Source organism: Sparus aurata, chromosome 13, assembly GCF_900880675.1.
Source record: "Sparus aurata chromosome 13, fSpaAur1.1, whole genome shotgun sequence".
Lineage (NCBI taxonomy): Eukaryota > Metazoa > Chordata > Actinopteri > Spariformes > Sparidae > Sparus > Sparus aurata.
The window spans coordinates 8,083,207-8,097,695 of record NC_044199.1 but is presented as its reverse complement, the minus strand read 5'-3'; the positions used below and the strand labels follow the sequence as shown (position 1 = coordinate 8,097,695).

The following is a 14,489-nucleotide window of genomic DNA, read 5'->3' as shown; positions in this document are numbered from 1 at the left end:
TTCTTAATATTGTAAATATATAAAAATTCAAGTTTGAATTTCATCTCCAAAACTACGCAGTGTTCCTTTAAGCTCACGTTGGAAACATACCATATAAGTACTCTACACACAAATATTTTAAGCCGTGTAATGTTTCTAAAAATTATGCAAGAGAGAAATTATTCTCTCAACAAGGGCTCTTGTTAAAATATGGAAATCAGAGGTGATTATTAATCAATGTGAGTATGCTTATGATGAATTGTAGCTTAGTATTTAAATGAATGCGGGTAGAAAGAGCAGAGTCCAGCTTTGTTGTACTGCAGCAAGATCCCTATTTCAATTTACAAATATCTCATAGTGGATTATCTCTGAATAATGACAGAAATATATAAGGCATATATTATGCAAAATCAGCAGTATGCAAAATATTAGCAACGAAAATGGCAAGTCTGTCTGTTCTGAAGGGTTTAAAAATGAAATGCATTACTATTGTTCGTCCGTCATTGGGTGAAGCCAACAAATGAAGTCACCTTGTATATTGCCACAGGGCTTCAACCTTCTGGACAGCAGCTGTCCAATAAGCTGGAGGTCATCAAAGGGGAGCGACAGTCGATCCTGCAAACATAACAGCACGTTACACCAATTTTCGAAAAAGTGTCTGACATAATAGACCTCAACAAGTCAGACATCCTCTTTTCACACCTTCATACTGCTACCCACAACTGTGATTGAATTTTGTTCAAAAAAGATAATGCCGCCTCTTGGCTTGACGCTGAAAGGTTGCCAGCGAAATCTGGCATCAATATGACCAATATACTGTCGGACTGTGCATGTGCACATTGTAGCGATGGCTCAAAATAGCCTGCCCTGAACAAAAGCAGGTGTTACTCTTTCAACAACAAGAACGTGGGTTAAGATAGGGATGAGATCAAAACATTAATGTCAGTAATGTCAGGTGTTATATAGGTATAACACAGACATTATCAATGGGAGGATATACAGGGCTTAGGCAAGGATACACTCACCAACTGTGTAGACATCAACATATAAACCAGGTAAACTGGAGGTGGATTAGACAGATAAAGCTTTAAAGGGGCACTATGATGATATTAATGAAGTAATAAAATCTCAGAAATATGCATTTTTTCCATAGCTGAGTAAACAAGCTGTTCTCAAAGGAAAATGAGGTCCCCAGAACACTGTTTGAAGCTAGAAAGGTGGCAGGGTCCACCACATATAAAACAGCGTGTTGTCCTTTGAGATCAGTTATTTTATTCAGTTTACTCAGTCATGAAAACAAAGAGAGTTTGTTTATTCAGACGAAAAGCAGTCAGTCCAGTGAATATCTTCCAGTTGTGATTAAAAATGTGCACCTTTATAAAGCTTATATAGAAATACACTTAGCCGGGGATTACCAGGAAAACAAGACTACACATTTGTGGTAGGCATTTCAAGTTGAATACAGATACTTTCAAATTGTAGAATGTGATTGCCTCGGGACAGCTAATGACTGAGATTATGAGAAAAATACCTCAGCAGGTGAGACACTGGCGCTGTGATGAACGGACCGACGCCATCTTGTGTCAACACGAAGTTACAACACGCTTCACTCACAGTCTCTTTTTTCTTGTTTAGCCTTTAGCCTGCTGTTTGTACACCATCCATCCGACTGATGAAATAAAGCTGCGATATGATTCATGTCTTTGTGTTACAGTCTAAACTGCGTTGCTCTTTCACATTGCTACAACTTTTAATCATTTTATGTTTCTTTTTTCTCCACCAGTAGATGGCGGCATACCAAGATGCCCGACCATGACAGCAACACTGCCAAGAATGTGAAGAAGAAGAAGAAGAAGAAGCAGCAGCAGCAGCAGAAGCAGAAGAAGAAGACGAAGAAGAGTAGCCCAGGGGGTGGCTAGCTGGTAGAAATGTCAGAGAACTGACAGTAATGCTAACTTGTCCGCAGTAGTTACTGAGTTATCCGAAAGTGTCTGGAAGCTAAAGGGAGCGATTGTTAGACACGAAACCTCAGCAGACGGCCTGTGTGGAGGCGTGGGCAAGCGGGTTAAACGTTACGGATCCCGGACATTTAATATTTGACAACTGCTGGTTGGCTAGCATTAGCTGGCTAGCTGGGGAGCTCCTGAAAAGTAACGTCAGGGATTGTTTCATACAGTCATGTCGGCGGCCGGGGACTTCGGGAACCCTTTAAGAAAATTTAAATTGGTCTTTCTCGGGGAACAGAGTGGTAAGTCTAATGCTCAACGTTAGAAGTTGTTGGGGGTGTAGAATCTGAATTATGTCCTGTAGGAGTTGAGCTAATACTAGAGTTTGGTGGATTGGTCGGGTGATTAACATTCACCAGTTAGCTAGCTAACACTAGCTGCGTAACGTTAAACTTGGCATAGTGATAGCATTGCGACAGTGCAACTTAACTAGCTGCATGTCCACGCTGGCTTCTTTCGCAGGTGCTAGTACTCATAGGTGAGGTCATATCTGTAGAAACTGACTTAGCTAAGTTGTGTTGGGGGGCTGTGATAACATACTATAAACAGAGGCTGTGGAAACTCGTAGAAATTAACAAATGGTGGAAGAATGTGGTTAACATAGTGGATAAATGTTCGACTTTGAAGTGCTCTCTGTGTATTAATACCAGCTGTATGTCAATTTAATATCTAAAGTCATAGCTACACTGACAGGTTATGCTGGCTTCAGGTGATGAGCTGTATGTGCTGCTGTGTTCAGAGGAATGCTACAAATCTCAGTCAAAGGTTATCAGACCACTAAGAATCTGACAGTAATTATATAGTCAGATCTTTTTGTCTAGCCGGGGGCCACTGCAGAGATTTGAAGCATCCTAATTACTAAACCTGCCCAGTGGCATTCCTACACTCTGCCTACTCATTTTCCCCCTTTTTTTCAGCCAAACTGAACACAGGGTGTAATTGTACTGGAAGAGAAAGGGGGCAGGGAATTTGTTGGGTTTAGCCCATACTTAACAATCGTATATCTGTTTCAAAGGTAAAGGTGTGGGTTTGTTCATTATATAGTCTAATACAGTGCTTCCGCAGTTATTTGCTGAGCATGCTATGGACTTTGGAGCTTTATGTAAAATATAGATGCACCATTACAAACCTTTTCTCTTCCGATAGTCTATGGTACCTCAACTTTAGGTATATGTTTATGATATGGCTGCTGCACAATATGCATTGATTTTGACAGACGTCATTCGCAATTAGTGTGAATGACTGTATTTGCCCCACAATTTTCATTTTCACTGCAAAATACTGTTACTAACATGTCTTCTTACATCTCAAGCGTCTCTGCTGCACTTCAGGAATTTATTATAATGTTCTCATGTTATACATTTTACTTTTTATTTATTAAAAATTGCAGCTTCTTGTGATTTGGAAATCACACTTGGCTATATTGCAGTTTTAAGTATGTTGTGATAATCTCTCTTCTGGCCCTTGTTGATATTTAATACTAATATAGAACTAGGGCTCTTTTGTTAAAAAAAAGTTCAACATCTGCAGCGACTACATCGTAGCCAATAAATGATGTTAAGTATGATCAGTATGTATGGCCAGGCACTGCCGTGGTGTCAAACAGTTGGCAGCCCATGAATGTAAGACTGACATTTTTTCGCCATTAAGGAAGAAACTGTAATGTGGATTCATCACACCTGAGTCTGAAAATACCCACTCAGCCTAATAAGTTCGGTATCAGCACCAACGCTGATCCGGCCAATCTGATAGGTGCTTCAGTGGGGTAGAAACAGGATATGGAAGTTCAGAAAACGTCACCATTTCTCCTTCGCCAGTTGTCATTTTTTTATGATATTTTGTCCTGAATTATGACCGTCCCCTTCCGTTGAGATAAGACAGGCAGACTTTGTTTGTCAGACGTTCTGTAATCAGCTGTGGTCCCTTGTAAAATTGTAAACAGCAGTGTTGGCTTTGGCCATGTCATCATCACCCGATGCTCGCAGTGTAACTGATAATGTAACTCGAGCTCAGCAAAACAGTCTGAGGTTGGGGAGCACTGTCCGGGTGCTTAAAGCTAGAGTATGAGTGAGTCTCTCTGATGTGCTAGAAGTGATGTTGTACTGGGATATATCAACAATATTAAAATAATTATTGTGAATCATTTTACAGCTGCCAAATTATGTGGAAGAGTGTGGAATATTACTCTTTTTCAGCATAGATGTTAAGGAAGGGTTGACAATGTGGCCAATGTGTGAATCAATTTACAACAATTTTTTTATAAATTCAGTGCAGTAACTGTTTTAAATAACCATACTGTTCTATCACATGTAATTTATTGTATTCAAACTTTTGTATCAACAAAAACAACTTCCTCACATGAGAAAACTCAAACAAAAGAGTCAAAACATTCTGTCAGAATGGAAGCTTCAAGTTTTAAAATGAGAACAAAAACTTCAAGTATTGCAGGTTAAGTGCGCAAATAAATACCAGGCTGACAGTGTACATCACACATATTACATTTGCATTACCACCACTAATTGTTGCTCTCAAATCACATGAGAATGTGGTTAGCAGTCCAGCTGCCTAAACCACACTGCCTTGTGGAGCAGGATTCACAACTTCAATTGAGATTTCAGCCCTGATATCCTACATAACCTGTCCAGATTGTATAGCAGACACCCTAATGAGTTAGCTTCTGCTGCGGAAGGGTATTGTCAAATCTCTACGAGTGGACACATTTCTACCATTGTGCAGTATTTAAACCGTTAAATTGCCCAACCTTAATATTGAGCAAGAAAAGAGACAGAGAAAAGTTTTTTCATAAAGAGCTGCACACAGCAAGGCAAAACATTGTTGGAGGGTAATAATGGGGAACCTTGCTCCAAGCCTGACTCGTCTCTCAGCATTCCTCATCCCTTTAACCTCTCCTCAGGAACTTCAAAAGATTCAGAACCACACCTTTAAATGGACAATTATTTGCCCTTTCATGGGAGTTAAAGGCTTTGGTAAATTATACAGGTTCTTCTTATTATTTTCCACTCAGTCTGCTGTATCTTGCAGTAGGCGATCCATCCATTTATGTTATTTGCTAACAATTCATACTGTCAGCAAAATGATGCATTAGGCTGGGGTCAGAGACATAAGTTTTAGATTACAACTATATACATTTTATACTATTTTCTGGCATTTTTTACATTAAACAATTATTCAATTGAGAAAAAAATAAAATTGCTACTAGATAGAATCTAGGGACGCAACTGTAAACTGCCGTGGTGTCAGTGAGATTATAACCCTTCTGATCCACATTTCAGTCCAGTAATGCAGAAGTTAGGCTCCTAAAAGCTGTTTTCCAACCGCTGTTAAACAACAAAGCAGAAGAAGAAGGCACTGTTGTGTTACTACACACACTATGGCGAGTCCAGACGAGGTGGAGCAAACTGTAACACGCACTACTGTCAGTTGAAAACAAATGAAAAGAAACCTAGCCTTGTGCATTTTTACTTTTTTTGTCACTTCTTCTAGTTGTTCTGAACTTGTAATGGACCGTGACTTCTCTGTACCGTTGCACCCTGTATAGAGTGAAATAGATAGGCTGATGAATTAATGATTAAAATAATCATTAGTTGCAACCTTACTCGAGATGGGCACACACAAGTGTTGTCAATGTTGAATAAAAGCTGATTAGCCTACGAAACTGAATGTGTGATCTTTATACTGACAGTACTTTATTGTTTGTGTTTGTTTTTAGTGGGAAAGACTTCGCTGATCACCAGGTTCATGTATGACAGCTTCGACAACACTTACCAAGTGAGCCAAACACCTCCACCTGATTTAATCACAGCTGATAATATTCAAGTTATTCTACAATCCAATGCTAATGGGATATTGTGATGCATATTTAACAACTTGTTACCCATTTTCAGGCCACGATAGGAATAGATTTCCTGTCGAAAACCATGTACCTTGAAGACAGAACAGTAAGTTTGTTTGTTTTGATCTTTACTAATGATGATTAACATTCCCCGATCGTTGTCTTTGTTCAGATTAAACCTCAAAGTGACTTGGTGATGGGGATTTCAGAGGGCACTCAGATTCGGGTTGCTGACATAAATCAGTTGTGTTCTTTCTAACAAGCACGATTAGTATTTGTACCGCCTTCCAAGTGTGAGCTGGAGGCTGTGCCTCCTGGACCGTCCTCCCTGTCTTTGTTTGTTTCTCCCCTCAACACGGGTTTTCTTCCTCTCCTTCCTACCCCTCCATCTATTCTCTCCATTCCTGGTTTGAAATTAAACACCTTACTTGATCAAGGGAGGAGGGCTGATGACAAGTGAAGGGTGATTATTTATTTCTTCCCCCCCAGGCCCAGACAGCTCTCTCTCTCTGATGGTCTTTCACTACCTGCATGCACTATGCTCTCTCTGTCTTCTCTATCTTTTCCCATTCGTCTGACTTTATTTAGTTTTCTTTCAATTTGCTTTTTGTCACCATAACTTACCTCATTTCTGCCTTTTTTTCTTGTTTATTTTCATCCCTTCTGTTTTTTTTGTTTCTTTCCTTGTTTCTTTTTTTCTCTTCTTGGATTTTTCCTCCCATCCCCTTCCCCTTCCTGCCCCACAGATCAGGTTGCAGTTGTGGGACACAGCAGGGCAAGAGCGATTTCGTAGCCTCATCCCGAGTTACATCAGAGACTCTGCCGCTGCTGTCGTAGTGTATGACATCACAAGTAGGTTGACTGCGTGTTAACTCCAGTGGTTTAGAAATCTGACACGTTTGTCTTGTCCTCTCTTGTGGACTGAAAGTTAAGAAACAAATGAGTCTGTTCACTTACAATCATTTATTTTTTTATTTTTAAAAATCCTATGATTCCAAATGTATACATCAGAATTTCCTGTCACAAACCCGCCAATTTTCACAGCTTAGGCATGTCACGTCCTGAATACTGATGCCCTGCTTCCCGCTTCTCCATCGTCTCTCTTTCAGACGTCAACTCCTTCCAGCAAACCACAAAATGGATCGACGATGTGAGAACAGAAAGAGGAAGTGATGTCATTATCATGTTGGTGGGCAACAAGACAGACCTTGCGGACAAAAGGTAATTTGTTCCTCCCTCCTCCTGCCTCTGTGTATGTGGGCTCCCTCCTTTAAGAGCATACTAATGAAGTCATTGATTGTTCCTGTCAATACCGAGCTCCTCGGTCCTTTCTGAGGCAGCATCAGATTGGTAACCTTCACCCTGCGTGGATGTCAAAGCTGCAATTGACTTTTTCACACTCTGTGCCTTCTTTCTCTTTGTTTCAGCCCACATTGTTTGTATATATTGATTATTTAATCTTTGACAGATTAAGCTCCTGATTAGATTGATAGTCAGCTGTTGTTTGATAGTATTTTATCTGAAAGTGTGTACTGTTTGATCCACTTTATCCGCCTGTCTTATGAAGTTAGTTCTGTAATGTCTGTTGCTGTGCATCTCTTAACCCCCTATCTACCACAGGCAAGTATCTATTGAGGAGGGTGAGCGGAAAGCCAAAGAACTAAATGTAATGTTTATTGAGACTAGTGCGAAAGCGGGATACAACGTAAAGCAGGTAAGAATGTGTGTGAGTCGTGCTCTGTAGTCCTGCTGCGGACGCTGCCGCCTGGGCTCCACCTCCAAAGGTCTCCCAATTTGCCAGCTGTTCCAGCAGCTGGATCTCATTGTTTATTTTCTGTCCAAATTTGAAGGCCTGCTGCCCTGTTGTGGAGCATAGCTGACACAGTGAACTAGGGCTTTACCAATTTTCTTTTGTTCTTCTGTTGAGGTTTTCAAGTGAAGCTTCAGGTTTCTGTTGTCATATTTTATCATTAAAAAGAAAAATATCCTTGAACAGAATCCACAGTTTCAAAAAAATGATTAATTGGAGTAAATGAGTTGGTCTTTTTAAAATAATATCATCTTTCTTCGATAAATATAAGTAATGATGCTAGACCGCTCCATTAATACAGTTGTGTGGCAAGCAGGAGCGAAATTGTTGTGTTTGAAGGCTCAATGCAAACAAATACAGATTAAAGCAGGATAATTAGCCAGAAAGACAGTGTTGTGCATTTTTAGAATTATTACCTCTACATTTTTTTTAATACATTTGTGATTGTTGGACTTCACACTAGATGTATTTGAAATATTTGGATCGCAGTTGGTAAACAATCCTCTGCAGCCACCACTGGAATAAAATTCTACAAATCAAAGTGAAATAGATATAATGTTACTGTAGCATAATTTTTATATGCAGCTGTGCAAAGGTTAAAACAGAATAAATCGACATTCATAGATATAGATATTTTGGTACAGCCTGGAGGTCAAATGGATGACTTTTGGTCTCGAGCCAAGGTGGCAGTAGCAGCAGGAAGGGGCACGACTTGTTACTCCACTTCAACATAATCTCAAACTGTGTTATTTTTCCCCTTGTCTTCTTGTCAATGTCTGGTGATATGTGCGTGTACCCGTGGATGTGTGTGTTGTGCGCGGTGACTCGTGGCTCATCACAGACAGATAACCACAGAGGAGGGAGAGCAGAGAGCGAAAGAGATGAATGTTCTGTTTATTGAAACGAGTGCAAAGACAGGCTACAATGTCAAACAGGTAGAGCGTATGCACCTCTGTGTGTGTGTGTGTTTTCATAGTGCTCATGCTCTCTTCTGATTGGCTTCTATTTCACACACGTATGCGTGCATAAAGGTTTAAACATCAGCTTCCTGTGGTGGAAAGTGTCGTGTGTGGATTTGTTTTTCAAGCTCTCTCCCACCACTTAGAAGTATTGATTAGTATTGACCAACCTTTGATCCTTCAGCTTTAGAGGTGGGTTGGGGTTTGCAAACCAATACTCCTCCACTCCACTGATTAGCAAAGTAGCAGTATTTCTGTTGCTGTGAAATCTGCATGTCTATCAAGTCTAGTTCCATGTGATGCTGTGTAGTGAGGGGCAGGCATGTTGAGCATCATCATTCAACACTGTCCCTTTTTTATTTTTATTTAATTCATATGAATCCATCAATCACTTAAAGCGCTCCAAGCTCTATCAATGGAAGGTCTCATTGAGGCACGATTACAACCTCTTTTCGAGCCTCTTCTGCAGTGCAGAAATGTGGCCTTGCCGTAGCACAAACATGTGCTGCCAAATTTAAGACCAGATTTGGAAAAGCTCTGGTGGGTGTCTTCCTCTGTGCGAGCTTCAAGAGAACCTGCTGAATCATGTTATGGGAATATACACAGCACATTGTCTTGATTTCATCTTGTGTGTTTGTCATACATCCTCGCCTGACAGAATACATCTGGTTCTTTTTCCCGACAGCTTTTCCGTCGTGTGGCAGCCGCCCTCCCCGGCATGGATAACACACAGGACAAGAGTAGAGAGGACAGTATCCTTTGTGTATGTGTCAGAGTGTGTGTCTGATGTGATAGAGGTGACTCAGGAGGTCTCTTGCTCTCTTATGGATAGTCCCTGCCAGAAGGAAAATCTACTGCACCGCTGTGACAGCTAGCTATTGTTGTTTAACCCACGTGTCCCTTTAGATTTATTTTACCAGTGAGGGCACATATTGTGCTGCAGCTCACCAAGTATAATCTTGAACAAATACTCCACTGAAAATCTTTGTTGTGAGTACCAATTGCTAACCATCTCTAGTCTGCAATAAACTCAGAAACATAGCTTTAAAAATGAATATGGATTGCGCCTCAGTCATCGGCTAAAACAGGCCAGAACATCCCAAAAAACCTCTGAACATTAGCCACATCTCACTGTTTGTTTTTAGATATATGGATTTATACTCATGATGCTACACCTTTTTTAATCCATCCCCATTCTGATGGCACTCAGAAATGGATGACATGAGTATTGAACCTCTACTTTCTTGGTACTGTGTCCATAGCACATTGCATGGTAATCTGGTTTACTTGTTCTTAGATCAGATATTTACAGATTAAAATCAAACTGAAACCAATTTTACCAAGTATTAACCTGAAAATGAGTATAATATTGGACCCTTTTAAGGTTTATAATTTTCAAAAGTCACATGATGGGGACATAAAACATGATCTTTCTCCATAGAATTCAGTTTGTCTTGAAATGCAGCTGGTGGAATTTGTCGTATGATGAGTTCATTGTGAGTTCACATAATGTCTTATGGTTTGTATGGTAAACATGGACTCATGAAACAACTTTTTACAAAATGCTACTCTTGACAGCTTAAGCCTGGCAGGCAGTTTGCTTTGGTTCTCACGTCATCTCATTTACATTTTAAACGTTTATCTTTTCCTGTTCTGCAATGTTCCTTAACTCCTAAACCCCTCAGTGATTGACATTAAGCTGGAGAAGCCACCAGAGCTACCTGCCAGTGAAGGAGGCTGTTCCTGCTAATGCCCGCTCATGTCATTGCTAAATATTTCTCCTCTCGGCTTTTTTCTCAGACTCAGTCGAGTTTTCTGTATCTGTACCCTCATTGCACCCACCTCTGTTCCCCAGCCCGAAATAGAACACTACATCTGTTATCCTCGGCATCGTGGAAACCTGCTCTCTCACCGGGATGCTCTGAAAGTCATGAAACACTTAAATTGAATATTTGCACTGTAACAAGCATACTTTGAAATAGTATTCAGGGCTGGAGCTCAGCCTTCCTGGCTGTTGCTCCTGTTGTCATTCCCAAAAGACAAATATGATGGCAGAAGAGTAATGAGTCGCTGTAAGTTTGTGTCTAAGGATGACTTTTTGTACCAAACTGAAAGAAAGAAAATGAGTGTGTAAGAAATCACATATGTGTTTAAGAGTGAGATAATTCTGAAAAAGGATTTTAAAACATGCTTTAAGCTTAATCAGCACAACGTGGATGTCTTGTGCATTTGTCGGGTAACATTATTTGTGCTATTGCAATTGATTGGCAGCGATTCATTCTTGAATTGTGTTATAAACAAACTGTACTTTTATAACTGTCTGGAACAATGCATCAAAACATTTGCAAAGCCGTGTTGAAGAAAATCAACTCGGTCACTTCAGTGTTGACATGTATACTGTATTCAACCACGATGCAGCTTAAGTTGGACGTGGCCGCCGTGTTCTCATTTTAAACTGCATGCAGGCTACATGGTAGCACAGCACAGTTTTCCCCCAACACGTACCAGCATGACATGACAAGTTGTAACACAGCCACCTTATGTTCTCAGACCAGCCCAAATACATGACACCTATAAGAGCAACACTATCACTATCACTACACCATCCACATTACCGTCCTTCCTCTCTTCCCACACTTGACCTTTTTCAGATGGGTTATTTTTACTGCGGCTTCCGTTTTCTATTACCTTTTCTTTGGATAGATCTTTAATTTTTCTTTTTTTTTTTCTTTTCTAAAAGACTACAGCTATCATAGATTAAAACAGTTTATTTGATGATAGTGTTTGAGGAGGAATTTCTCATATATTAAGAGGCATAATCATTAAAAACCCACCATAAACTTTAGATATGAAGATATTATGCCTTTTGGAGTTTAATTGTAGAGGGCTTCCTTGGATTTGGGTTTATCTAGTTAAGTTTGGGATGATGTTACGAACACTTTCAAGACTTCTTTTGCTTGTTTTTATTTTTTTGGAGTTGATCTTTTGTTAGTAATTATTTGACATGTGTATTTAATCCACAATGACTTGTAATATTTATTTCTATTGGATTCATGTTTCTTTTTTTTTTTATGGCTGTTAATATCTTCACTTTTGGTATAAGTCCTAAATCGCTAATAAGAATATGCATCCATCTGGACCACCTTTAACAGAATCAGTAGAGACATCTGCTGTCCCCTCTACCACCTCTAACTGGCAATTTGATCGTACTAATAATGCCGTGCAATTTTTTGTGTGAATTATGGCGGAGAGTTTGATTTGTATAGCAAAGTAGTCTTCATTGTTTCTGTCTGGAATGGTTTTAAATGAAAGAATAAAAAAAACACTTGTCACCGCTGCTGAAATTCATCTGTGTCTTGCTGAAAGCTGTACAGTTTTGATGCAGCGATGTCAGAATTCTGATTTAAAGGTTAAATACTCGTAGTGTTGCGGTGAGGTTAATCTGTTTTTTTTAAGTCTTCGGTGCGACTCTCAGGAACTTTAAACCACAGAAATAGAACAACATTACCAACCAGTGACTGTACTATTAAGAGCTTATTTGTGATGGAGCAGAAAAGTTGCCCGGTCATGTGGACTGAATGACTGACAGTAATCAGCTCTGTCCTGCTGGTGCAGTATGCTGGACCTGGATTAATAGGCTTATTTCACAGCAGATATTTTGACTTGTCAGTGCAGAGAAAGTACAGGAGGAACTAATGGCAGTAATGATGGCTCAGAAGTATGCGTCGCCTCTCAGCCAGCAGTCACTTAACAGGTATTTGAGCCGGTACTTAAAAATAGAAACCAGTCATTATCCAGGCCATAATGTCTGGTGTGCCCAAGTTATAGTTTACTAAGAAAGGAATTGGGGCAATCATAGACATGTGCATCTGTTTTAAGTCTGGCTTGCAAAGTGTGAAACAGAACCAGGGCCATCAATTAGTTTTACGTAATTTGATCTATTGTATATTTTGATGGGAATTAGGAAGAGTAAGGCACAACAAGGTTAGGTCCCATCATTACCTAATCTTGTGACCCTCTCCATTGGAGGAGCCCTCTGTCACAGTTTAAGTGTTGAGGCTGTGCTTTTACCATTTATCTATGTATTTATTCTAAAAAAGTTTGCAATCAGCTCATATTTTATATTAATAAGTACTCCGTTTAAAACGAGGTTTAGAGATCTAAAGGTTGAGATCTATAAAGCTTCAGTTAAATAAAACCTCACGCACGCAAGTTTATTTATATAGAATTCAATCCATTCAGAGACACAGAAATTAATCAAAACTAAAACATTAAGACATTAAAACAGCATCTCAAAAGATAGAACGGAAAAAAAGCTAATATAATTAGCTACAGATCAACAAAAAAAATCCATTAAAAGAATTGACTTATTTGAAAGCCACAGTGAACAGTAATGTTTTATTCTCTGATTTAGATCAGCGGACATTTTTACCATTGTTACTGACCTTTTTTTTTTTTTTTCAAATAAGTAACTGTATCAGAATAAACATTTTAAATAACCCTCCCAATTCCACATACAAGTAACCGAATGTGTTCAGTTCTGAGAACATCTAGTTCTTTACAGACCAGAAACAGAATTTTAAAGTCTATCTTTTGACACACAGGGAGTCAGTGTGGTGACTTAAAAAAACACATTAAACCAGAACTGAGAAAAACACACAGAAACCATTCTGTGCAGACTACAATGAGGGTGCATAATGAGCATATAAACTACTTTAGCTGCTCAAAATGACCTTTTATCTGTCTGCTTCCTGATATTACAAGCAGCACTTCAGGTAGATTTCATATCAGCTGCTGGTAAAACATCACAAATCTCTCACTGAGCTGCTGTTAGCTTCACTAAAGTGATAAGAGATGGAAAGAGGCTAACCTGCTCAGACATTATTAAACAACACATGGGCCCTGTTTCTAAATCAATCACTCCCAAAATAGAAATAGATAATGAAGGTACAGGAAGCCCTGGGCTCCACTATAGAAAAAATTGTATTTATCAAAGCTCTGACAGTGCCACTGAGAGGAGACACTGGACTCCATCAAAAGAATCAACACGTTCTTTAAAAATCAGGGATGAGCAGGAATAAAATCACAACAGAGTGTAATTCAAATAAAGGGTTTATTACGTAAATAGCCAGTAAAGACAACAGTGCTCACTGTCTGAGCAGGTGAAACCGTAGTCAACAAACAACTGCATGACCTGAAGGGGTTGTCATCAGAAGACGGATACTCAGATACTCAGTTTTTCCTGCTGCTTCAGGCTCCTGTTGTGGCTCGTTTTGTGTGTTTGTGGAGGTTTTGTGTTGTTTTTTCAAGGTTTTGTGTGTTTGTTTTTCCAGGTTTTGTGTTTTTCGCGGTTTTGTGTTTGTGGGGGTTTTTTTTTATTGTTTTTAGAAGTTTCATTAACCGTGCATTACTCATGTAATAAACACTGCAGAGATAAAACGGACAAAATCACAGTTGAGGTCTGGTGCATCAAGCAAAACATAACGTCCATGGCGGATTTAATTGGATGCAGTTAGAGGATTATGTTCAGCCAAATTTACCTCAACACTTAACAGTTAAATGAAACGTCTTCAGCTTCTTGTTCAGAGTTATTTCAGAAACATTTGAGGCAAAAACAAATCTCACTGAGGAAGGCTGGCTTCCTTTTAACCTGCACATATGTAGAACTTACTGGGCTTAGACAACGCATGAAGGTAGTTACTATGTGGAGCTCGCTGATATATGAAGGAACATCACCTGGGCTTATCGCCTGAGATCGGTAAGTAATAACTGATCTGTACACCTCCCACACAGACATGAATACACCTGTAGCTACTGAGCAGGTAACTGGACACATAAAGCAGATTGGTACAGAGCTGTTAACTGACCGTGTTCGGGTCCTC

At 39.5% G+C, this 14,489-nt stretch overlaps 1 protein-coding gene across 2 annotated transcripts; it reads left to right on the top strand.

Annotated features, from left to right (window-relative positions):
• The first annotated feature begins 1,833 nt into the window (after positions 1-1,833).
• On the top strand, positions 1,834-11,944 carry rab6a (RAB6A, member RAS oncogene family). 2 transcript variants are annotated; one of them, XM_030438199.1, is made up of 8 exons: positions 1,834-2,227; positions 5,716-5,774; positions 5,891-5,944; positions 6,585-6,690; positions 6,948-7,059; positions 8,490-8,583; positions 9,293-9,359; positions 10,293-11,944. In XM_030438199.1, exons 1-8 carry the CDS (start codon positions 2,158-2,160, stop codon positions 10,355-10,357), a joined length of 627 nt encoding a protein of 208 aa, XP_030294059.1. In that variant the 5' UTR covers positions 1,834-2,157; the 3' UTR covers positions 10,358-11,944. The 2 variants fall into 2 exon arrangements, with proteins under 2 accessions (XP_030294059.1, XP_030294057.1); XM_030438197.1 differs by lacking the exon at positions 8,490-8,583 and adding an exon at positions 7,459-7,552.
• The last annotated feature ends 2,545 nt before the right edge of the window (positions 11,945-14,489 follow it).

Excerpts from the sequence above, each read along its gene's own strand:
- rab6a (XM_030438199.1), top strand. The coding sequence starts at position 2,158 with ATGTCGGCGGCCGGGGACTTCGGGAACCCTTTAAGAAAATTTAAATTG. Across the intron at positions 5,945-6,584 it reads TGTACCTTGAAGACAGAACA|ATCAGGTTGCAGTTGTGGGA; the intron begins GTAAGTTTGTTT and ends CCTGCCCCACAG. Across the intron at positions 7,060-8,489 it reads ACAGACCTTGCGGACAAAAG|ACAGATAACCACAGAGGAGG; the intron begins GTAATTTGTTCC and ends GGCTCATCACAG.